The sequence below is a fragment of the Moschus berezovskii genome, chromosome 3 (genome assembly GCF_049115385.1).
Source record: "Moschus berezovskii isolate FMDL1 chromosome 3, NW_MosBer_1.0, whole genome shotgun sequence".
Lineage (NCBI taxonomy): Eukaryota > Metazoa > Chordata > Mammalia > Artiodactyla > Moschidae > Moschus > Moschus berezovskii.
In genome coordinates, this window is record NC_142462.1 from 72,828,456 (window position 1) to 72,853,932 (window position 25,477).

The following is a 25,477-nucleotide window of genomic DNA, read 5'->3' on the forward strand; positions in this document are numbered from 1 at the left end:
ATGGCCATTACAAAAGGGAAGAGAATATGGCCCTATGGTTAGCAGAGCTGAAGCCCTGATCAATGATAAAAGGAAAAGACAGCTTGCTCTAAATGCCAATTTTAGATTTAGTTTAGACAAATGACAACTGATTACTCCTGCCACATCTTTCAGTTCAGTTCAGTTCATTTCAGTCGCTCAGTTGTGTCCGACTCTCCGCGACCCCATGAATCACAGCACGCCAGGCCTCCCTGTCCATCACCAACTCCCGGAGTACACTCAAACTCATGTCCACACAGTCGGTGATGCCATCCAGCCATCTCATTCTCCGTCGTCCTCTTCTCCTCCCGCCCCCAACCTTTCCCAGCATCAGAGTCTTTTCCAGTGAGTCAACTCATCGCATGAGGTGGCCAAAGTATTGCAGTATCTTTACTGAGGTATAATTGACAAAAAGTGTACATGTTTAAGGTGTGTACAATGAAATCATTGCCACAATTAAACTAATTAACATATCCATCACCTCACATAGTTACCATTTTCTTTTTTAAAATTTTATTTATTTATTTGCCTGTGCCAGGTCTTAGTTTTGGCATGCGGGATCTAGTTCCCCAACCAGGCATTGAACACGGGCCCCCTGCATCAGGAATTCAAAGTCTTATCCACTGGACCACCAGGGAAGTCCCTTCTTTTTCTTTTTGTGGTCAGGACATTTAGTTTTACCTTTTTAGTAAAGGTATACTTATGTCAAGTATACAATACAGTGTTATTAACTATATTCACATTGCTTCACATTAGACTGAATAAATTTGTCTTGAACATTAAAGAGACTGCCATATTTTAAGAATTCATAACAGGAGGGAAACAAGTTAATAAAGAGCCAGTCCACTGGGCACAGGAACCACCTGCTGGTATTTCAGAATCTATCAGATAGCTGGTCACCCGGGATACAAGGACTGTGATCCTTGCCCAAGCCCTTGGTGAATAAGACTCAGGAAATGCTCAAAAGCAGAAACTCATCTCCTAGCTGGATGCCTAACCCTGGGATGACGCAGGTTCAACACCCTCCCTACGCTGAATTCCACCACTGAGCTTGGGCCCAACTCAGAAGTGAGGAGGCCAAATCTGATGTTTCTGCCTCCTACCCCTGCTTCCCACACTTCGTCACCCAAAGGTGACTCTGGGCTTTCTAGACGCTCCAACAAGAGTATCTCCCTCAAACAATCACCTCTACCAACAGCTAATGAGGCCTGGCAGAGGAGAAAGAGAAGCTATTAAAGATCTACCCAGATGGAAAAATGGGAAGAAGAGAGAGGTGAGAGAGAAAAGAGGAGCGAGCAGGAACGGAAATAGGGCACCTATTCACACCTCCATGGAGGGTCAGACCTTGACCTGTGAGCGGTTGGCTTCGACAGTCTTTAGTGCATTAAAATATCATTAAAAGAAAAACTTTGCAAAGGAAAGTAAAATCATTACACTGCTATTGCAGATTGTCGTTTTTAAGCAACTGCACAAGTTAAAATGTCAGATCTCTAGAAATAATTATTTCACACAAATTCTCAGCCCAGTAAAATGCGGTAGTAGTTGGTGGTTTAGTCACTAAGTCATGTCCAACTCTTATGACCCCACAGACTGGGGCCCGCCAGGCTCCTCTGTCCAGTCCACAGGATTTCCCCGGCAAGAATACTGGAGTGGGTTACCATTTCCTTCTCCAGGGGATCTTCCCAGCCCAGTGATGGAACCCATGTCTCTTGCATTGGCAGGCAAATTCTTTACCACTGAGCCATCTGGGAAGCCCTTCAGTAAAATATAGCCAACTTAAGTAATCAATATGAATGTATCACTGCTTGCAATGATACACAAATGAAATTAAAAGCAATGCCATTAAATTGTAAAAAAAAAAAAAAAAAATTTATTTATTTATTTATTTGGCTGCACCAGGCACTTGGGATCTTCGATCTTAGTTGTGGCACAGAGAATATTTAGTTGCAGCACGTGGGATCTAGTTCTCTGACAAGGGATCAAACCCGGGTTGAGCAGAGTCTTAGCCACTGGACCACCAGGGAAGTCCTAATGCCAGTAAATTTTCAGAGAGGACATTAAGTCAGACTACCAATGACTGCATAAGACTCTAGTTAAGAAGAATGAAAAAGAAGAACTTTTACCTCAAGTTATTAAAACTGCACTGGGCAGCTTCTCTTTCTTTATGTGGCTTTTCCATAGGAAGGTTTCCTGTATAGATCCACACTTAATTTTTTTTAATGATTTTATTTGTTTATTTATTTTTGACCGTGCTGGGTCTTCACTGCTGCATAGGTTTTTCTCTAGTCGCAGAGAGCGGGGGCTAGTCTTCATTGCAGTTTGAGGGTGTCTCATTGCGGTGGTTTCTCTTGTTCCAGAGCACGGGCTCTACAGGACGTGGGTTTCAGGAACTGCGGTACATGGGCTCAGTAGTGTGGCTCAGTTCTAGAATACACACTCAGTAGTTGTGGTGCTCGGGCTCAGCATGTGAGATCTTCCCAGATTCAGGATCAAACCCGTGTCTCCTGCATTGGCAGGCAGATTCTTTACCACTGGGTCAACCAGGGAAGCCCCAGATCCACATTTTAAATGCTTCCCGCCTAAGAGAGGGTGCCCTGACCTGACCAGTCTGTCTGCCACCACTTAGCCCCTTAGATACACCCTGACACCATTCAAGGTACTACCCGGCCCTCTGGCTCCTCTGTGAGAGCCAGTCCTGCCGAAAGGATGAGATAACACTCTTTCACTTAACACCTGACTTTATACCCACAGCCAGGGTGAGGGGGTTGAGGGTGAGAACAGGTTCCCAATGGGACCTGGGACCTGGGAATGTGAAATTGAGACAGATTCCAGTTAGTCAGCATTACCAGACCCAAGAGGTCATGTATGTGGCACAGAAAGCCTGCTGGAGCTCTCTCGGAGAGGTGGGAGGGGAATCAGACCCTCTGCAGTCCCTCAGAGAGATGCAGAAAGTCACCTCTGCTCACAATTCTGGATCCTCAGGAGGAATGGAAGATCCTTCCAATAAATTCCCTCCTTTTCTCCTTATGCCAGCTATAATGGGTTTCTGGGCCCTCCCCACTCCCTGACTTGAGGGTAGGGATTTTTAATAGATTTTGTTCTTTTAGGGCAGTTTTTCATTTTTATTTTGCTTTAGAGCAGTTTTGAGTTCACAGAAAAATTGAGCAGAAGATACAGAGATTTCCCACATACCCCCTGCCTGCACCCAATGCCACATACACACACATAGCCTCCTCCATTATCAGCAGAGTGCATCACTAGAGTAGTACATTTGTTATAATCAATGACCTACACTGACATCTCATTATCACTCAAAGTCCATAGGTTTTACATCAGGGTTCACTCTTGGTGATATATATTCTATGTGTTTGGACAAATATAAAATAACATGTATCCACCATCAGAAGCAGGGACATCTGTCTGTTTTATCTCTCCTACATCTTAGCAACTAGAATAGTAGGTATTCAATAAATATTTGTTGAATAATGAATATATAAAATGAAGCTGACCTCCATTATGAGTTTATGATTCTTTCAGAGCAATGGTTCTCAAAATGTGGTCCTAGACCACACCATCAACATCATCTAGGGACTTGTTAGATATACAGATTCTCGGGCCTCATCCCAGACTTACCTAATCAGAAACTGTGTATAATAAGCTCTGCAGGTGATTCTGATGCATGTACAGTTTGAACGCCACTGGGTCCAAGCACCTATAACTCTATAATACCCAATAGGGCATGTAGTGGGCACACAGTAATATGTATTATTATGTTAAAAAAATGTATTTATTTATTTGGCTGCAGCAGGTCTTAGTTGCAGCACTCAGGATCTTGAATCTTCGTTGCTGCATGCACAGTCTTTAGTTGTGGCATGAGAACTCTTAGTTGCAGGCTGTGGGATCTAGTTCCCTGCACAGGGATTGAACCTAGGCTCCCTGCATTGGGAGCATGGAGTCTTGAACACTGGACCACGGAAGTTCCTACAGTAATATCTACTGAATGTATAGACTTTAGGGACCTGCAGACAGGCCTGAAGGCTGTGACCAGGATGCTGGTTTTCCCTGCTAAAGATAACAGGAACATGTTAAACTTCAGTCCCTTACTACTTGGAATGCTATGGAACTCTTCAAAAGCTGACTCAAGAGTGGTGGACAAGGAGCTCCCAAGGACTTAAGGGTGAGAGCAGGAGCCCCCGCCCAGAAACCTGCTGGCAGGAAGCTGCCGTCTTCTCCTTCAATCTAGAGCAGCAGCCAAAGTGCAAGCTAACAAGCCCGAGGACACTCCAAAATAAAATGAAACCATGCCCAAGCCAGTGACCAAGGGCTGTAGGGCTGTGCCTCCTGGCAACTGCAAATACCCATAAGCTGAAAAGATACCAACTGCCCCCAAGTGCCAGGCACAGATGCAGGAAGAATGCTCTGTGGAAAGAAAGGCCCTTTGTGTTTTATGATTCTGGTCAGACTGACAGTCATCATTTTCTTCTGGGCCAAACCTCCAAATTAACACCCAAAGCTCAAAGCACCTAGATTTCTCCTTCCCTAAGCTCTTTGTGATGGACAGGGAAGCCTGTCCATCTTCCCTGGTGATGGACAGGGACGGTACAGGGTGATGAACAAGGAAGGTACCGCATCTTCCCTTGGTGATGGACAGAGAAGCCTGGCATGCGGCAGTCCATGGTGTCGCAAAGAGTCAGACACGACTGAGCAACTGAACTGAAGCTCTTTGTGAAGGAATAGCAAAGGAATGCTCTAATATACTTAATAAATTCCCAAAGGAATGGAGGCCCTAGAAGGAAGCACATTAATCAGTCACCTACTGTGTGCCCTGCTCCCACCAGTCCATTGTCTGCACTGCAACCACAGGGACTTTCGTACAATAAAATGCAGTTCCGGTCTCTCACGCCCATGATTAACTCTTCAATGGCTTCCTATTGTCCCTAGACAAAGACCAAACTCCACAGCCAGGCAGAGGAGAGCTCTCCAAAGCTGACCCTGTCTGTCTGACCTCCTTTCACCTCCTCTCTTCCCCTCTCTGTCACTCCTCTGCTCCCACTCCAAGCTCAGGCCATTACTAAGCAGCTTTCACATGCCCCCTCTCCCAGGCCTCTGCCTATGCTCTTCCCTCCACCAGTCACGCCTTTTCTTCCCCACCTCCACCCCCAGCCCTCATCCCTCAGTTCCTCCTGGTAAATTTTAATCCTCCTCAGATTTTATTCCTGCTGTCCCAGAACTCCATCTTGACCGGCCCCCAACCAGGCACACATACAGACACACACACAAACTTCCCAGGTGGCACGGGTGGTAAGGAACCCACCTGCTAATGCAGGAGATGCAGGAGACCCAGGTTGATCCCTGGCTCTGCAAGATCCCCTGGAGAAGGGAATGGCATCCCACTCCAATGTTCTTTCTTTCCTGGGAAATCCCAAAGACAGAGGAGCCTGGTGGGCATTAATCCCTGGCATCGCAAAGAGTCGGACACAATTGAAGTGACTTAACACACATCCTAGAACTCCATCTTGACTAGTCCCACAACCAGGCACAAACACACAAACACACACAACATACAGTTAAACTTTCTGGGTGGTTCCAAAGCTCCTTGCCATTCTTCCATCATACACGAGTGGACTACAGACTATAAGCCTGAGACTCTGGCACTAAACTGCCTAGATTCAAAGCCCCATTCCACCACTTGGTAGTTATCATCTTGGGTAAATTACTTGAACTTTCTGAGCCCCAATTTCTTCATTTGTAATGAGATGGTATTTTATTGTGAGGTTAAAAGAATGCAGTGTAGTTCATATATGTAAAGGCACAGAGTAAGAACTATCTGTAAACTCTATGTGAGAGACAGAAGTGTGTGCTATTATTCTTTCTGTACTTAACACAGTGTATAATTGTCTGGACAATAGCCAGAGTGCAGGGAGGGAACACCGTCTTCAGGGGCAGACACTGCATACACATTTGCAGAATGGATGACAGCTCATCTTTATTTCCACTGTCCGTGGGTTAGGAAGGTCCCCTGAAGAAGGGAATGGCAACCCATTCTAGCATTCTTGCCTGGGGAACTCCATGGACCGTGGAGTTTGGCAGGCTACAATCCATGGGGTTGCGAAGAGTCGGACATGACTGAGCAACTAACACTTTCTCTTTTCACTTTTACACTGCCCCACAGTGGCTGCCATTCTAGAGGGTAGAAAGTATTAGATGATTTGTTCCAGTGGGAATTATTAACATCAGCATAAGCAGGAAAGTTAACATCAGCATAAGCAGGAAAGTCTTAACTATTTTCTAACTAGTGAAGCAAAAGAAGATATACAAATGGCCAATAAACTCATGAAAAGATGTGCAGCATCATTCACCATTAGAGATTCATGAATCAAAACCATAATGACCTACTACTTCATATCCACTAGGATGGCTATAATCAAAAAGGCACACAATTACAAGTGTTCGTGAGAACACGGCGAACCAGGAACTCTCATATACTGCTGTGGGATTGTAAAATCGTGCAGCCACGTTGGAAAACAAGTTTGGCAGTTCCTAAAAAACTTAAACATAGTTACCATAGGACCCAGCAGTTCCACTTCTAGGCATATATCCATAAGAGATGAAAATATACGTCCACACAAAACCTTGTATGTGAATGTTCATAATATCATTATTCATAATAATCAAAAAGGGTAAATAACTCAAAAGCCCATCAGCTAAATAATAAACAAAATATGATACAGAATATTATACAGCCATAAATATGGATAAAGAGCTGATACACGCTACAGCATAAATGAACCAAACTTATGTGAAAGAAATCAAACCCAAAGGCTGCAAATGGCAAGATTCCATTAAGAGACAGAAAGTAGATTAGTGGTTACCTAGACCTGGAGGGGAAGGGAGTGATTGCTGATGGGTTTCTTTTTTTGGAGTGTGGAAAATATTCTAGAATTAGAGAGTTGTGATGACTTCACAATTCTGTGAATATACTAAAAAAAAAAAAAAACTGAGTCATACACTTTAAATGGGTGAATTGTATGGAATGTAAATTATATCTCAATAAATCTGCTTTTAAAAGAAGCAACTGAAGCAATATGAGAATGAATATTTCTCAGTGCTTGCTATGTGCCACATCAAATACTAACCAGTTTTTGTATATACACTCACTGTCTGGAATTTTTTAAAAGGCAAGAAAGACTAAGAGTACCTTTTAAAAGATAACCTCAGGAATGAGCTTAGCCCCGCCCCAAGCACAAAGCAGATGCTAACAAATAATTCTCTTTACTCAGCCTGGTGATTCACGAAGGGAAGTGTGGACACAGACCTAGGACCGTAAGAAAGTCTGGGGAAGGAGAGCAGCTTGCAGCTGGAGAAGGGGCCTGTTAACCCTAATGCTAAACTGGGGAAGCTGGGAGAGGTGCTGTGATCTCGCTTTAAATTCAAGGGCAGGAACTGTGGATACCGTGCATGGGGCAAAGCTGAGTGACTTGCTCTGGACTACCTCCTGCCCAGGGAGTTTTTTGTAAGGCCATAAAGGGAGGGCGGTAGTTAATGGGCACAAATCCTGGACTTGGATTGTTCGGGTTTCAAAACGATCTCGCTTAAACAAGTTTCTCAGCCTCCTTGGGCTCAAGTTATCTATCTCACTGGCAAAATAAGGGAAATGATAATACCTACACAGAAAACTGTAGTTAAGAATTAAGTAAGTTCGTTATATGGAAAGCACTGAGAACTACCCTGTAACAACTCCATAAATGTTAACGGCTGCTATCGCCACCTCCACCATCATCATCGAGAGGCATGAATGACTTGACACTCAAGGGCCTTGCCGGAAGGAACAGTCAAGGGAGACAGACAGGCAGACACTAACATTTACTCTCGGGGGTCAGCTAGGGGGCTAGCTTTTTACGAGGATTTCGCGCGTGTTACTGCGCAGGGTGGAGGAGTTGGTGATCTGCGCCAACCCCGCTGCGCAAAGTCCCAGAAGATTCCAGCCCACCAGGCGAGCAAAAGGGCCGGCAGGCTCGAAGGCCCCCGCAATCCCCAGGCTGAAGGGATTAAGGATCGGGGAAGCTTTGGGGTGAAAAGAGGGAAAGGGAGGAGCGCGGGTTCGAGGGGCGGAGCTGGGGGAGGTCCGTCGGGAGGGAAAGGCCTGTCCGGAGACCGGGAAGCGGGAAAACCTGCGCTGCAGCCTCGGAGGTCCGGCTGGCGCGCGGGGCGCGGTACCTGGAGTCGAACTTTTGGCCGTCGGGGAACGTCCCCACGTAGTGGTAGCGCACGAAGTCGCCGCTGCGCACGCTGCGCGGACACTCCTCGGGCACGAAGCGCCGCTCGATCTCCAGCTCCGAGTCCGAACCTAGCCCCAGGCCCGCCACAGGGGCCGCCTGCCCGGTCACCCAGAGAAGCAGCAGGAGCAGCGGCGGCGGCGGGGGCCGCCAACTCCGGGCCCTGATCGCCATCGGGGGCGAGGAGAGGAGGGGGCGCGGCGGGGAGCCGCGAGGGCGCACGGAGCTCGGGCGGCGCGGGTCGGGCCCGGATGTGCGGCGGCCTCTGCAAACGTGGAAAAGACTCCCGGCGCTCCCCGGGCGGCAGCAGCCACCCCCTCTCGCCCGCCCCCCGGCCCCCGGCCACATCCGAGGGAGGGGAGGAGCCGAGGCCGCGCGCCAGGCCAGCCCTGCTGCGCCCGGCGCCGCCCGAGCCGGCCCGGTCCCGTGAGCTGGCAAGCCCGGGGAAGAGGCGGGTCTTCTGGAAGTTCAAAGGGACCAGTCCCCGAGGGAGGATTCAAGAACTGTTTGGGATTGGGCTGCGATCCGCAGTTAGAAGAGAAAGACTTTTCTGGCCCAGGCAAACCCGCGGATCTCTGCCTACCCCTAGAGACTCCAGATTTAGGGCCCCTAGAGGCTCCTACGTGGCGCGGATCCAGTTACCCTTTGCTGATTTGGGAAGGGAGGAAAAATTCTTTTTAAAGAAACTTAGTTTCTAGGCTGGATTCTACGTTGAAACAGACTGAAGCCATCTTCGAGATTTCTTTCCCCAGGATTTTGTCTTGGTTCTTAGAGAAAGGGGAGACTCCGTGACAGTTGCCCAGACGAAAGTTTTAAAATGTTGTGAGTGATACTTAATAGCTAACATCCCAATGGTCCCACCCCCGTGACTAAGCTAGTTAAGACTTCACATTACAGACCCAGATTCTGCGGGGAAATTTACTAGAGTAGTTAAATGCATTCTTAGTTTAGAATTGTTTGTTTTTATTTATTGAAACTTGGACTAATGAAAGCAAATCACCAAAGGTTTGTCAATTTGTTTTGGAAGCAAACAATCCCAATACCAAAACCTGGCAAAGACCGCAAGGGAGAGAGAAGCTGGGTACCAACCTAATATCTAACTAGAAATGCAAAAATGCTAACAAATGGTGAGTAAATTGAATCCACCTTATTAAAGGAAAAAAAAATTATGTGGACTATCTAGGTGACCTGCAAATTAAGTCAGTGTTCTCTGTAAGATGAAAATAAAATGTGATAATTTTTTAAAATTATAATTATTAGAGTATTATGGATTTTATTAGATCCAGGATCTAATGAGAAGCTACATGTAACACTAAAGAAATGTCCATTATTTCTAATAGAGCTTATTTTATTGAAATAGAAAACCTACTAATACAATTCAACCACCGGTAAGTTGAATTTGGGGTGATGATTTGCTTCCTTCTATATACTTTTCATTAGTTCTTTATGGTTTTTAATAACTCTGCCAGGTTTTACACAAAAACAAACCAAAAAGTCAGCCTGGTTCCAGTCAGGAATCCTGCACTCCCTTGTTGTGACTGTGGGCAACACATGCCACCTAGCTGGGCCTCGGTTTCTTCATCTGCAAAATGAAGGGGTTGATTTCTAAGACTTCAGTCCTAAAATTCTGTGATCCTGTAAGAGAAGACATGGAAAAGAAGACAGATGTAGGAAGAAGCAGGTCAGGTAGTGATCGCCACTTCCACTTTGCCTTGTAGTGCGTCCCAGTGGTTTGATTTCTAGTCATTCCTTTTGTTTATTTATTGGCCATGTTGCACAGCCGGGGATTGACCTTGGGCCCACAGCAATGAAAGCAGTGACCCCAACTACTAAACCACCAGGGAATTCCCTTGTTATTCCTTTTAAAATATTAATTATCTGATCAAACAATATTGTGCTCTACAATGTCTGTTTAAATCCTAACCAACATTCTTGAACTGGATTTCTGTAGCAACCTACCAAAGAGAAAATTTACCTCTTGGCATTACTGATAACATCAACCTAAGAACTGATCAAATCAAGCTGAAATTAAAAAAAAAAAAAAAAGATTTCCACTTCTGGGGGTGACATTGTGAGAATTGGCCAAGTTTAAAAACTGAATCCAGTCAAGAAGAGTCAACAGTAGACTAAAAGCTCAGAAAGGTAAAGATAGGGGAAAGAGGCAGGTTGGTGAGAGACAGGAACCAGAAAGAAGGGAAAGGCGCTGGAATTTTTTAAAAGGGTGGAGGGAGAAGCGAGAAAGATAGCAAGAAGGGGAAAATAGAAGATGAGAATCAGTGAGAGAACAGAGCCAAGGAACAGAGGATGTGTGATACAATCAGAGGCAAGGACATAATAGGAGAAATACAAAAGATCTGAGGCCAGGATGGAGGTGGGGAGCATCCTGGAGGAAGAACTGAAGTGGGATTTGAAACAGGATCGGCCTGAATGAGTATCAGAAAACTAGGTTTTTTCTCAGTTCAGGTCAGTCACTCAGTCATATCTGACTCTTTGCAACCCCATGGACTGACTACAGCACGCCAGGCCTCCCTGTCCATCAGTAACTCCCAGAGCTTGCTCAAACTCATGTCCGTCGAGTCAGTGATGCCATCCAACCATCTCATCCTCTGTTGTCCCCTTCTCCTCCTGCCCTCAGTCTTTCCCAGAATCAGGGTCTTTTCCAATGAGTCAGCTCTTCATGTCAGGGGTCCAGAGTGTTGGAGCTTCAAAGGTTCTTTCGATCCAGCTCCATACAAGAAGTTAGTGGGAAAATTACAAACATCAGTTCAGTTCGGTTCAGTTCTGTCGCTCAGTCGTGTCCGACTCTTTGCGACCCCATGAATCACAGCACGCCAGGCCTCCCTGTCCATCACCAACTCCCGGACTTCACTCAAACTAAACATAATCTGGCAAGTAAAGCAGGGCACTAAAGAAAGAATTCTGCTTTTCATTGAGCCTGAAATAAAGAAGGATTCATGCATGAATCAGATCTTCCAAAAGCAGTAAACCCTGGAGGCTAAGCTATGTAAGCTATTAACTTTAGCTTGGTACACACTGAGCTGGGGATAAAGAGAAGGCCAGTATTCATCTCAACTGACCTGAGGCAAATGTGAAGTAGCAGTGTCTTCTCTCCCTTCCCAGGATTTTCCAAGAAATTCTCCCACCTTCAATATTGGACAACACACCTGGAGTTGCCATGTGATTTGATGGAAAATTTGGACTAGAAATCAGACCGACCTGCTTGTAGGGCCACCCATCCCCCTATCCTCTGAGCATCGCTTTCCTTATTTGTAAGATGCCATGCCTGTCTCCATAGAGTTTCTGTGAGGATCAAGTGAAGCAGTTTAGGAGGGGTGGAAATCTGCAAAGGAATATGGAAATGTAAGGAATAACATTTATCTATGAGTAATAGAAAACAACTCAAAAATCACATAACCCATATACTGTCTCTCAGAAGAGGAGGTCTGGATGGGAAACAGATGCAGGAGTGCTTAATGAAGTGTCTCTAGAACAGCCTCAGGTGCCCTGATGATTTCTTTTCCTTTCCTCCTCGGGCTTTGCTGCTGCCCCTTGTGATTACAAGATGCCTGCCCTAGATCCAACTAGCACCTACAGAGAACACCATCCTGAGGCAGAAAGGGGACCTTTTATATTTCCAAGTATCATTTATTAAGAGCAAGGAAAGCATTTCCAGAAACCCTCCCTCCTACAGCCCTCCCATCATGCCTTATTGACTGAAATTGCATCCCATGCCCATTGCTAATCTATCAGGGGAAGAGAAACTGCATTGGGGACAGAAATGGTATGGACCTAACAGAAGCAGAAGATACTAAGAAGAGGTGGCAAGATACACAGAAGAACTGTACAAAAAAGATCTTCAAGACCAAGATAATCACGATGGTGTGATCGCTGACCTAGAGCCAGACATCTTGGAATGTGAAGTCAAGTGGGCCTTAGAAAGCATCACTACGAACAAAGCTAGTGGAGGTGATGGAATTCCAGTTGAGCTATTTCAAATCCTGAAAGATGATGCTGTGAAAGTGCTGCCCTCAATATGCCAGCAAATTTGGAAAACTCAGCAGTGGCCACAGGACTGGAAAAGGTCAGTCTTCATTCCAATCCCAAAGAAAGGCAATGCCAAAGAATGCTCAAACTACCGCACAATTGCACTCATCTCACACGCTAGTAAAGTCATGCTCAAAATTCTCCAAGCCACGCTTCAGCAATACATGAACCGTGAACGTCCAGATATTCAAGCTGGTTTTAGAAAAGGCAGAGGAACCAGAGATCAAATTGCCAACATCTGCTGAATCATGGAGAAAGCAAGAGAGTTCCAGGAAAACATCTATTTCTGCTTCATTGACTACGCCAAAGCCTTTGACTGTGTGGATCACAACAAACTGTGGAAAATTCTGAAAGAGATGGGAATACCAGACCACCTGACTTGCCTCTTGAGAAACCTGTATGCAAGTCAGGAAGCAGCAGTTAGAACTGGACATGGAACAACAGACTGGTTCCAGATAGGAAAAGGAGTATGTCAAGGTTGTATATCGTCACCCTGCTTATTTAACTTTTACGCAGAGTACATCATGAGGAACGCTGGGCTGGAAGAAGCACAAGCTGGAATCAAGATTGCAGGGAGAAATATCAATAACCTCAGATATGCAGATGACACCATCCTTATGGCAGAAAGTGAAGAAGAACTAAAGAGCCTCTTGATGAAAGTGAAAGAGGAGAGTGAAAAGGTTGGCTTGAAGCTCAGCATTCAGAAAACTAAGATCATGGCATCCGGTCCCATCACTTCATGGGAAATAGATGGGGAAACAGTGGAAGCAGTGGCAGACTTTATTTTTTTGGGCTCCAAAATCACTGCGGATGCTGATTGCAGCCATGAAATTAAAAGACGCTTACTCCTTGGAAGGAAAGTTATGACCAACCTAGATAGTATATTAAAAAGCAGAGACATTATTTGCCAACCAAGGTCTGTCTAGTCAAGGCTATGGTTTTTCCAACTGGTCATGTGTGGATGTGAGAGTTGGACTGTGAAGAAAGCTGATCGCCGAAGAATTGATGCTTTTGAACTGTGGTGTTGGAGAAGACTCTTGAGAGTCCCTTGGACTGCAAGGAGATCCAACCAGCCCATTCTAAAGGAGATCAATCCTGGGTGTTCATTAGAAGGACTGATGCTGAAGCTGAAACTGCAATACTTTGGCCACCTCATGCAACGAGTTGACCCACTGGAAAAGACTCTGATGCTGGGAGGGACTGGGGGCAGGAGGAGAAGGGGATAACAGAGAATGAGATGGCTGGATGACATCACCGACTCTGTGGACATGAGTTTGAGTGAACTCCGGGAGTTGGTGATGGACAGGGAGGCCTGATGTGCTGTGATTCATGGGGTCGCAAAGAGTCGGACACGACTGAGCGACTGAACTGAACTGATGATTGGTTTAAGACTAATTAAGATTCATTTCCAGAGAGGAGGGAAAGGGCCTCCACTGAAGTAAATGGCCACCTAAGCTTCTTGTACAAAACCAGAGTGGTGTGAGCAAGGATATAAAGGGGGAATGGCAATTGGTTTGTCAACCAGTTTTTTGCCACAGATTGCTAACTATGTTAGCTGTCTCCCTTTTCCCTTCCAAGCGCCAAAGAAAACACATTGTCTGCAGTTTTTCCTCCAATCCTGCTGCTGCTAAGTCACTTCAGTCGTGTCCGACTCTGTGTGACCCCATAGACGGAAGCCCACCAGGCTCCCCTGTCCCTGGGATTCTCCAGGCAAGAACACTGGAGTGGGTTGCCATTTCCTTCTCCAATGTGTGAAAGTGAAAAGTGAAAGTGAAGTCGCTCAGTCGTGTCCGACCCTTAGCGACCCCACGGACTGCAGCCCACCAGGCTCCTCCATCCATGGGATTTTCCAGGCAAGAGTACTGGAGTGGCTTGCCATTGCCTTCTCCGTCCTCCAATCCTACTGGTGGCTAAATAGAATGCCAGTTGAAATGATTAGAAATAGAACTTGCCTGGTGGTCCAGTGGTTAAAAATATGCCTGTCAGTGCGGGGGTGACGCAGGGTGATCCCTGGTCCAGGAAGATCCCATATTCACTGGGACATCTAAAGCACCATAGCTACTGAGCCCACGTCCTGCAGCTACTGAAGCCTGATCACCCAAGAGCCTGTGTTCTGCAAGAGAAGCCACCACAGCGAGAACACAACAAGAGATTAGCCCCCGCTCGCCACTAGAGAAAATCCAAGCACCAAAGAAGACCCAGCACAACCAGAAATAAATAAAATTGGGGGGTGGGGGAAAGGCTTCAAACCTACCCAGCAACACAGTCAGGACTAGATGCAGACACCCCTCTACAATTAGACCAACAACAAGACCCTCTTGTTGGATTTGAGGGTGATTCTGCTATCTTAGGATGAAGCAGAGGGGTAGAAAAGACTGAAGCTGAGGCTAGAATAGGGAGGGACAACAAAGAAAGCATCTCTCACTCACTGGGCTAGGTGCCCTGGTACAAACTGAAGGGTGACTCCATGTATATTCATGGTTGGGTAATAATCACTTTACTCTCTATTTCTGGAAAGGAACTGTACCTGCACACCCCTCCAGATGCTATAAGCAGAAACAAAGGATGATAGGTCACAATAATGATTCAGAATCATAACCACTAGAGTAAGAATTCCCGTTTGTCTCATTGCTTACTAGATGCTATTATACTGAGTTTATCACAATCAGAAAATGGGGCTTAATGTGAGAGACAGCCCTGGGTAATAAAGAATTGCTAAGGCAATGAGTATAATACAAGGAATTCTTACTACAACTGAGAAAGGGAAAGTTTCTTCCATCTAGGACTGCTAATTTGTTGGCCATCTTTTTCCCCACATGGGAGAAACTGCAAAGAATGAAGCAATACAAAGGAAAGTAAGGCTGAGAGAGAACCTGGCAACTGTAACATTGAGCACCTAGATCCAGCCATTCCTGAAGTTTTATCCTATGACATTTCACACGTGTAAGTCAATAAATTCCTGAATTTTATTTTCTCAGAACAGTTTCATCTGGGGACTTCCCTGGCAGTAGTGCAGGGGACACAGTTTCCATTCCTGGTCAGGGAATTAAGATCCCACATGTGGGGAAGTAGTGCAGGAAAAAAAAAAAAAAGAACAATTTGATTTGGATTTTGGTCCACTGTTGTTTTCAAAATAATTTTTACTAATACTTAGCAGAAGCTGGAATCAAGATTGCTGGGAGAAATATCAATAATCTCAGATATGCAGATGACACTACCCTTATGGCAGAAAGTGAAGAGGAACTCAAAAGCCTCTTGATGAAAGTAAAAGAGGAGAGTAAAAAGGTTGGCTTGAAGCTCAACATTCAGAAAACAAAGATCATGGCATCTGGTCCCATCACTTCATGGGAAATAGATGGAAAAACAGTGGAAACAGTGTCAGACTTTATTTTTTGGGGCTCCAAAATCACTGCAATGCTGATTGCAGCCATGAAATTAAAAGACGCTTACTCCTTGGAAGGAAAGTTATGATCAATCTTGATAATATATTAAAAAGCAGAGACATTACTTTGCCAACCAAGGTCCGTCTAGTCAAGGCTATGGTTTTTCCTGTGGTCATGTATGGATGTGAGAGTTGGACTGTGAAGAAAGCTGATCGCCGAAGAATTGATGCTTTTGAACTGTGGTGTTGGAGAAGACTCTTGAGAGTCCCTTGTACCGCAAGGAGATCCAACCAGTCCATTCTAAGGGAGATCGATCCTGGGTGTTCATTGGAAGGACTGATGCTAAAGCTGAAACTGCAAAACTTTGGCCACCTCATGCGACGAGTTGACTCACTGGAAAAGACTCTGATGCTGGGAAGGGTTGGGGGCGGGAGGAGAAGGGGACGACCGAGAATTAGATGGCTGGATGGCATCACCGATTCTGTGGACATGAGTTTGAGTGAACTCCGGGAGTTGGTGATGGCCAGGGAGGCCTGGCGTGCTGTGATTCATGGGGTCGCGGAGAGTCGGACACGACTGAGCGACTGAACTGAACTGAACTGAATACTTACTAAAACGTAATTATCAATCTCTGGGTCTTCTCGCTGAGAGATCAAATCAGTGTCTTAGGCAAACTGACTTTGAATTGACTTTTATCAATTCCAAGTGAGAAAAATCCAATACAATTGCTTTCTGCATAGAAGTATACTAACGTTTTCAGATTATTTGCTTGCATGCTATAAGGTCACCTGTTGTGTTTAAATACTGTTTGTTGTCTTTTCTTTTTCTTTTTTCCTTCTTCCATTTTCTTTTCTTTTACTTTAGACACATAAGTGGCCGGCAACAAAGCCTCCCCAAGATGGGGAGAACAGTTGTAGTCTACCTTGGTTGCTGTGAGCCACTTAAGATTTATCTGTGGCATGCACGAAGGAGTCCTCTCACTAGGGGTGAGATGTGGTTAGGCAGCGGGGTCTGACCTGACATCCCAATTTTTATTGAGTCTCAGGGCCTCTTTACGTGATATCTCCCCACTTGTTCAGTTCAGTTCAGTCGCTCAGTCGTATCCAACGTTTTGCAACCCCATGAACTACAGCACGCCAGGCTTCCCTGGCCATCACCAACTCCCGGAGGCTACTCAAACTCATGTCCATCGCATCGGTGATGCCCTCCAACTATCTGATCCTCTGTCGTCCCCTTCTCCTCCTGCCTTCCATATTTCCCGCTTGTTAGTTTGGGCTTCTTCTTAGCATGGTGGCTTCAGTGCACCTGACAGCTTATATCCCTGAAGGCTTCAGGAGAAATCCTGCCAGAGAACCAAGTGGGAGTTCCAGCTCCCTCCGCAGCATCCCAGGCGCCGGGGCTCCCGGCCGTCGCCAGGGGGCGCGCTCCGGCCTGCGGCACCCGCCGACCCCACCGCAGGGTTTTGGCGCTCCGAGTGCGGACTTAAGGCTGCGCTGCCCGGAGGCAGTCCGGCCGGCTGCACTGCCGGAGGCGGCCTCGCGATGAAACCGGGCGTGGGGCGGCGGGGCGCTGCGAGGCCCGGCGGGCGCGGCAGGGAGCAAGTGCTGTCTTCGCGACCCCGCGAAGCCGGTTTTGCTCCCGGGCGGCGGGACCTAGACCCCCGGCGGCTGGCGGGAGGGCGGGAGGCTCGTCCGGGACGCGCGCGGCGGCGGCGGGCGCCTCCCCCGCGGGAAGCGGCGGTTTTCGTCCTCGCGCGGCGGCGGCGGCGCTCGGTCAGGACTCGGGGACCGAACCCAGGAGTGCGGCCGAGCGCCCTGGTCCTTCCCGCTCCCAGGTCAGGGGGCGCGCTGCGAACGGGTTAAAATCCCCGTCCTTTTCACCCCCTGCTGTTAGTAAGGGAAGAGAAAGCCCAGTCCCGGTACGTTCGTGCGGTGGCGGAGAGAAGTGAAGTGGGGTGAGGGCCTGGCTCCTAACTACTCGGGAGGAGCTGTCAGGTGGAGGAGAGCGTAGCCTTGTTCTCTCTGGTCCTTAGGATTTTTTACCAGGGATAAGGATGAAAGCTACTAAGAGGCCAGTTCCAGCTCAAGAAGAAGAATTAGGACCCGTGTCAGCCTGACTTAAGAGGCAGCGTGCTCCCCCAGCTCCCGAGGGTTGGAGGAGAGTCCAGATGACCGCTGAGAGAAGGGTGGTTGTAAAGGAGATTTACATAAACATCAGGTGGAAAGTTGGATTAACGACCCTTTCGGTTCTTTTCTGTGTTTCTGTCCAGCCTGTAATCAGCTTTAGAAGTCGAACTTTTCTAAGTTTGGTTTTCAGTTAGTTGTTTGAATTGTTTCAGGCACTTCTCATTGCCTGCTTTCTCATGATTGCTGAGACAGACATCTCAGGAAAGGTCCTCAAAGGGTTAATCCTTCTCCTTCACCTCTGGGAGCTTTGATACAAAATGCATGCCTCCTTGAAGCCTGACCTGTCCTTTTCACGGTGGCTCTTGAGCTGAATTTCGCCTCAGTGAACAGTGGTTGTGTATGCAGGAGCTGCATTGCTAGCATGCACAGTCCTGGCTCCTTCTAGACACCCTGGACTCAGGCACGGCTTAGGCCCACTCAGCGCTCTTGAACTGTAGGATGCCAGACGGTGGTTAATACTCTATATGTTTATTTCGAAGCTCACAGAACTTTTTCACAGACAGGAGAAAGATGATAACATTTTATAGGTGAGAAAATGGAGGCTCAGTAGTTAAGTCACTGATCTGGTTAGCCAACAAAGCTAGAGCAGAACTGAGGTGTCCTCAATTCTCAGACCAATGGGATTTTTCCAGTTTCACAGGTTTAAAACCGGCTAGGCTATGAACATGTTTGCTTTTTCTAGTTCAGAGTTGTGTTTGATTTTCATAAAGTTTAATTTATATCAGAGTATACTTGTATATAGCTTAAAAACTCAAGTGTTAATTTACTAAAAATCCTACAAAAAATAGTGGTGGGTTGCCACGCTCCTCATTCGCCGCCATAGTTCCCTGCACAACCCTCTAGCCCCAGTTCTCTCCTAACAGGGCCAAGACTTCCATGTGCAAACTCTTTTAGGTTTCACTTCTTGGATTTAACTGCACATTTCTAAATTGTATGCTTATACTACTTTTGTTGATTCAACACTTTTAGACATTATCTATTAACTTCTCGTAAAGATTTAGTTCTCCTATTTGCCCTTTTTGTTTCCATCCTTCCAGTTGAGCTCCATTATGATATAATAACTTACCTAATCAATGTGAGTACTAACATTGTTATAATTCTGCAGTGTTGCTTGCTTTGGAGTCAAACGGTGTGATTTTTTTTGTTTTCCAGTATAACTATTGTCCTTTGAATGTCCTTTGAATAGTAATAGCCTCAATTTTTCATTTGCTTCATATACTCTTCAGTCAGTTCAGTTCAGTCACTCAGTCGTGTCCAACTCTTTGCAACCCCATGGACTGCAACACGCCAGGCCTCCCTGTCCATCACCAACTCCCGGAGTTCACTCAAACTCATGTCCATAGAGTTGGTGATGCCATCCAACCATCTCATCCTCTGTCAGCCCTTCTCCTGCCTTCATCTTTCCCAGCATCAGTGTCTTTTCAAATGAGTCAGCTCTGCAACAGGTGGCCCAACTATTGGAGTTTCAGCTTCAACATCAGTCCTTCCAATGAATATTCAGGACTGATTTCCTTTAGGATGGACTGGTTGGATCTCCTTGCAGTCCAAGGGACTCTCAAGAGTCTTCAACATCACAGTTCAAAAGCCTCAATTTTTCAGTGCTCAGCTTTCTTTATATAGTCCAACTCTCACATCCACACATGACTATTTGAAAAACCATATCTTTGACTAGACGCACCTTTGTTGGCAAAGTAATGTCTTTGCTTTTTATATGCTGTCTAGGTTGGTCATAAGGAGTAAGCATCTCTTAATTTCATGGCTGCTGTCACTATCTGCAGCAATTTTGGAGCCCCAAAAAATAAAGTCTGTCACTATTTCTACTGTTTCTCCATCTATTTCCCATGAAGTGATGGGACCAGATGTCATGATCTTAGTTTTCTGAATGTTGAGCTTTAAGCCAACTTTTTCACTCTCCTCTTTCACTTTCATCAAGAGGCTCTTTAGTTCTTCTTTGTGCCATAAGGGTGGTGTCATCTGCATATCTGAGGTTATTCATATTTCTCCTGGCAATCTTGATTCCAGCTTGTGCCCAGCATTTCTCATGATGTACCCTGTACATAAGTTAAATAAGCACAGGGACAATATACAGCCTTGACATACTCCTTTTCCTATTTGGAACCAGTCTGTTGTTCCATATCCAGTTCTAACTGTTGCTTCCTGACCTGCATACAGGTTTCTCAAGAGGCAGGTCAGGTGGTCTGGTATTCCCACGTCTTTCAGAATTTTCAAGAGTTTATTGTGATCTACACAGTCAAAGGCTTTGGCAATAGTCAATAAGGCAGAAATATATGTTTTTCTGGAACTCTCTTGCTTTTTCCATGATCCAGTGGATGTTGGCAATTCGATATCTGATTCCTCTGCCTTTTCTAAAACCAGCTTGAACATCTGGAAGTTCACAGTTCACATATTGTTGAAGCCTGGCTTGGAGAATTTTGAGCATTACTTGACTAGCGTGTGAGATGAGTGCAATCGTGTGGTGGTTTGAGCATTCTTTGGCATTGCTTTTCTTTGGGATTGGAATGAAAACTGACCTTTTCCAGTCCTGTGGCCACTGCTGAGCTTTCCAAATTTGCTGGCATATTAGTGCAGCACTTTCATAGCGTCATCTTTCAGGATTTGAAATAGCTCAACTGGAATTCCATCACCTCCACTAGCTTCGTTCATAGTGATGCTTCCTAAGGCCCACTTGACTTCACATTCCAGGATGTCTGGCTCTAGGTCAGTGATCACACTATCATGATTATCTGGGTCGTGAAGATCTTTTTTGTACAGTTCTTCTGTGTATTCTTGCCACCTCTTCTTAATACCTTCTGCTTCTGTTAGGTCCATACCATTTCTGTCCTTCATTGACCCCATCTTTGCATGAAATGTTCCCTTGGTATCTCTAATTTTCTTGACGAGATCTCTAGTCTTTCCCATTGTATTGTTTTCCTCTATTTCTTTGCTCTGATCACTGAGGAAGGTTTTCTTATCTCTCCTTGCTATTCTTTGGAACTCTGCATTCAAATGGGTATATTTTTCCTTTTTCCTTTGCTTTTTGCTTCTCTTCTTTTCACACCAGGGACTTTCCTTGTGGCTCAGACGGTAAAAGTGTCTGCCTACAATGCGGGAGAGCCGGGTTCGATCTGTGGGTCAGGAAGATCCCCCTGGAGAAGGAAATGGCAACCCATTCTAGTACTCTTGTCTAGAAAATTCCGTGGACGGACAAGGAGCCTGGTAGGCTACAGTCCATGGGGTCACAAAGAGTCGGACACGACTGAGTGACTTCATATACTATTATCAAGTGCTATTTTTTCCCCTGAGGCTTCAAAAGCTGAAAATACTTTCCCCATGTATTCCTACCTAGATAATCAAGTACTTCATTTTTCACTTGGATCTTCCATCTTTTATCTTCCAATAATCCTTTGTTACTTTCTAGACCTGGAGTGCAACCATTATCCTGGAACTTCTTTCACCAGTATCCTGTCTTATGTCCCATTCCTGGATTGCATCTGTTCCTCCTTCTGTCTTTACTCCCGTATTTTACTGAAACACATTCTGTAAATTCCCATGAAAGAGTGTATTGGAGGTAAATTTTTTGACACCTTGCATATCTGAAAATGTCTTTATTCTGTCTTTAAACTTAATAATTTGGTGAGGTATAGAATTCTAGGTCAAAAATTACTTTCACTCAGTTTTGAAGGTGGCATGTAGTTTCCAGAATTGCTAAGGAGTCTTTCTTTTATAGGTTACCTGCTCAGCCTTAACTCTACTCTTAAAACTTTGGCAATTTTACTTCCATTTATTTTTGCCATTCTGAAGCTTATGATGATGTGTGTCTTTTTTACAACAGTTTTTTTTTTCATTTTTTTGACATTTCATGGGTACATTAAATAAATATACTGTGTTTTGATTTCTTTTTCTCCTTTTCTTTTTCTTTCTGTTGGATTTCTGTCAATCCTGTAATTATCTTTTATCTCCAGATGTTTATCACTTTGACTTTTCAATCTATTTTGTAGATTTATCTTCTGTTTCTTCTACTGCACATATTTTAAAAATTCTGTTCTCGTATTTCTCAATTCAAGAACTTTTTCTCATTCTGAGCATTATTTTTCCATAGCATCCTTTCTTGTTTCTTCTTCGAAGATACTCATTAAATTTTCTTTGTTTTCTGCTCTCTCCATTGCCTTTGTATTTGCCTTTTCTTTTGATCTGTCTTCCATTTAGAGTTTTTTCCTTCCTAATGCCTGGATATCTGGGTCTCTACTCATGTTTAAGAGTGAGGCCCTGTAACACCCTTGACAAGCATCCATATATGAGACAGAGAGAGAAGGTGCTTGTTCACTGACTGCATAGCCTCACTGGAGGAAGATCAGGCTGTGGGTAGAGATTTTTTATTAGGGCTCTTCAGCTTCTCTAGAGAAGACCCTTCAGTCTGGGGATCTCTGCTTGGATGTAAGCATTCTGGGTGGGTTGGAAAGAAGGCTGAGTGTCTCGAGTTCACACAAACTTTCATTCAGCATCGATTTTCAGCCCATGCTTACCATCACCCCCATCCTCAGCTATGCTCAGAGGGCACCAATCTGCAGTCGCCTTCACAGGTTGGGTGGGCAGTTTCCGGGATATAAGGAAGGAGGAAAAACTGGTGGCTTTAGCCACTCCGTGTCCACATTCCCTAACCCCATCTCCTGAAGACTAACTTCCTACACAGACAGAAATCAGTTCTTTCTTCCTTCCACTTGCCCAGATCTGTTGAAATCTTCCTCTGATGTTGTCTCTGCTCAAGACTGCTTTGTAGTTTTCTACCTCTTAAATTTGTTTATTGTTGTTATAACAAAAAATAAAGCATGTTGTTCAGTCTGCCATATTAAATGGCAAGCCCCACAGTTTGTTTTTTCAGAAACTGAATTGAAATCCTTTGTCCCTGATGTACCCTCTTCAATCTCCACTGGCCATTTGCTTACACTTTACCTTGCTTTTCTCTTTGCCCATACCTGCCAGGCCCTCAGAGACATCTGAGTCTCCCACCTAGGCTTCAGTCCATGTTCCCACTCTGTCACTTAAGAGCCCCTGGGCTACTAAGCATTAGCAGAATGGACATTCTGAGTCTATGCACCAATTTTGCCTCTGTGTTCCAGTCCCAGATAAGATGAGCTGTTGCAGGAACAATTGTTTGGGGTGGAGAGAAGGAAATGGCAACCCACTCCAGTACTCTTGCCTGGAAAATCCCATGGACGGAGAACCGTGGTAGGCTACAGTCCATGGGGTTGCAAAGAGTCGGACACGACTGAGCAACTTTACTTTACTTTTATGCTTACATGAAGGATCTTTTTGAAAGAAAGCCCACGTAAGTACTCAGAATCACACGGAGTAATTTGAAATACTTGGCTGAATAAAGAATTTTTCCCCTCAGACCCAGTTGGGAAGAAATTCCTTCATACATTAATTTAGTCTTATTACACAGAATAAATTATTATCATCTGAATGACTTAACGGTAAGCTTCTTAGATGGGACAGAATAATGGGCCTTCATGAACTTTTTTAAATATTAAGAATTAACTACAGGGACTTCCCTGGCAGTCCAGTGGTTTTAGACTCTAATTCAGGGGGCATGGGTTTGATCCCTGATTGGGGAACTAAGATCCCATGTGCTGTGGAAAAAATAAAAAAGAATTAACTACAAAGATAAATGTAGACTTCTTGATTGTTATGGCATAGAAGCTAAACTTAACATAAACATACTACCATTTCTAAATTATTCTCTGTTATGTGTACTAGTTATATATTACTTCAAAACATTGAGAACTATCTTTTAATATGTTAAATTAATGGATTGTTTAGCTTGAGGAAAAACCATCAACCACCTTCCTTTAAACTTATGAAAACAGTTGTAAAATGGACTTTTTAGGGAAGCCATTGCTAATAATAGATTTCAAAATGTCTAGTCCCTTCACACTCCTTTTCATTTTGGCATCAGTAGTTACATATTTTTTCAGTAATTTGGATTTCAGTTTGTTGGCCATATGTTGTTGTTTGTATAACTCTTGTGGCTCAAAGGATGTATTCCTGGATCAGTTGATTTATGATGGTACCAGCAGTCTCCTTTTGGTCTCTATCCATAAGGGATACATTAATGTTTCTAATGAATGGATGCTGATGAACTGTTATCATCTCCCCATCATCTCCCCACTTTCTGTTAGAAAATATTTTAAGCATTTACTTTGGAAAAGCAGTGTTCCACACATAGCTAAGTCTCTTCATGCCTGGTTGATTACTATGTAGTCTTCAGGGGCAGAGTTTCCTCTATCTATATAAAGCATATTTGAGGCTCCATTTTTCTTAGTCCCTGTTACCTTCAGTTTTCAGAAATATATTAACCTGGGCTTACACCAACATAGCTGTAATGAAGATACCACTGATTTTGCTTTTCTGTTGTAATTAGAAAGCATTTTGCAAGTTAATACATGTGCATGCAAATGCAAATAGAATGAATAATAAAGTCTCTCCCATTTATATGATCCTTAGTTCCCCTCCTTAGAGACAAGCCAGTTTTTTAGATATCCTTCCAGAGACAGTCTATATTATAATAACAAAGGTGGGTGTGTTATGGCCATATAATGACTCCTTTTGCCCATACACACAAATACCAAGGGAATTCCCTGGCAATCCAGTAGTTATGACTCAGGGATCTTACTGCTGGGACCCTGGTTTGATCCCTGGTTGGAGAACTAAGATCCCACAAGCCGCCTCAGTTCAGTTCAGTCGCTCAGTCGTGTCCGACTCTCCACGACCCCATGAATCACAGCACACCAGGCCTCCCTGTCCATCACCAACTCCCGGAGTTCACTCAAACGCATGTCCACAGAGTCGGTGATGTCATCCAGCCATCTCATTCTCTGTTATCCCCTTCTCCTCCTGCCCCCAATCCCTCCCAGCATCAGAGTTTTCTCCAGTGAGTCAACTCGTCGCATGAGGTGGCCAAAGTACTGGAGTTTCAGCTTTAGCATCAGTCCTTCCAATGAACACCCAGGATTGATCTCCTTTAGAATGGACTGCTTCGATCTCCTTGCAGTACAAGGGACTCTCAAGAGTCTTCTCCAGCACCACAGTTCAAAAGCATCAATTCTTCGGTGATCAGCTTTCTTCACAGTCCAACTCTCACATCCATACATGACCACGGGAAAAACCATAGCCTTGGCTAGACAGACCTTTGTTGGCAAAGTAATGTCTCTGCTTTTTAATATGCTATCTAGGTTGGTCATAATTTTCCTTGCAAGGAGTAAGCGTCTTTTAATTTCCTGGCTGCAATCAGCATCTGCAGTGATTTTGGAGCCCAAAAAAATAAAGTCTGACACAGTTTCCACTGTTTCCCCATCTATTTCCCATGAAGTGATGGGACCAGATGCCATGATCTTCGTTTCCTGAATGTTGAGCTTCAAGCCAAATTTTTCACTCTCCTCTTTCACTTTCATCAAGAGGCCTTTGAGTTCCTCTTCACTTTCTGCCTAGTGTGGCAAAAAGAAAAAAATCATACCAAATATAATGGTTGGCTCTTCACTCCCCTTTTTTAAAAATTTAAACTTATGAAGAC

General features: G+C 44.8%; 1 protein-coding gene across 1 annotated transcript in view; it reads right to left on the minus strand.

Annotated features, from left to right (window-relative positions):
• FKBP9 (FKBP prolyl isomerase 9) overlaps positions 1–8,606 on the minus strand; it is a 43,504-nt gene extending 34,898 nt beyond the window's left edge. Inside the window, exon 1 of the mRNA XM_055420903.2 lies at positions 8,236–8,606. Within this exon, the coding sequence (XP_055276878.2) occupies positions 8,236–8,468 (233 nt within the window). The 5' untranslated portion in view covers positions 8,469–8,606. The remainder of the gene's footprint in view (positions 1–8,235) is intronic.
• Between the last annotated feature and the right edge of the window lie 16,871 nt (positions 8,607–25,477).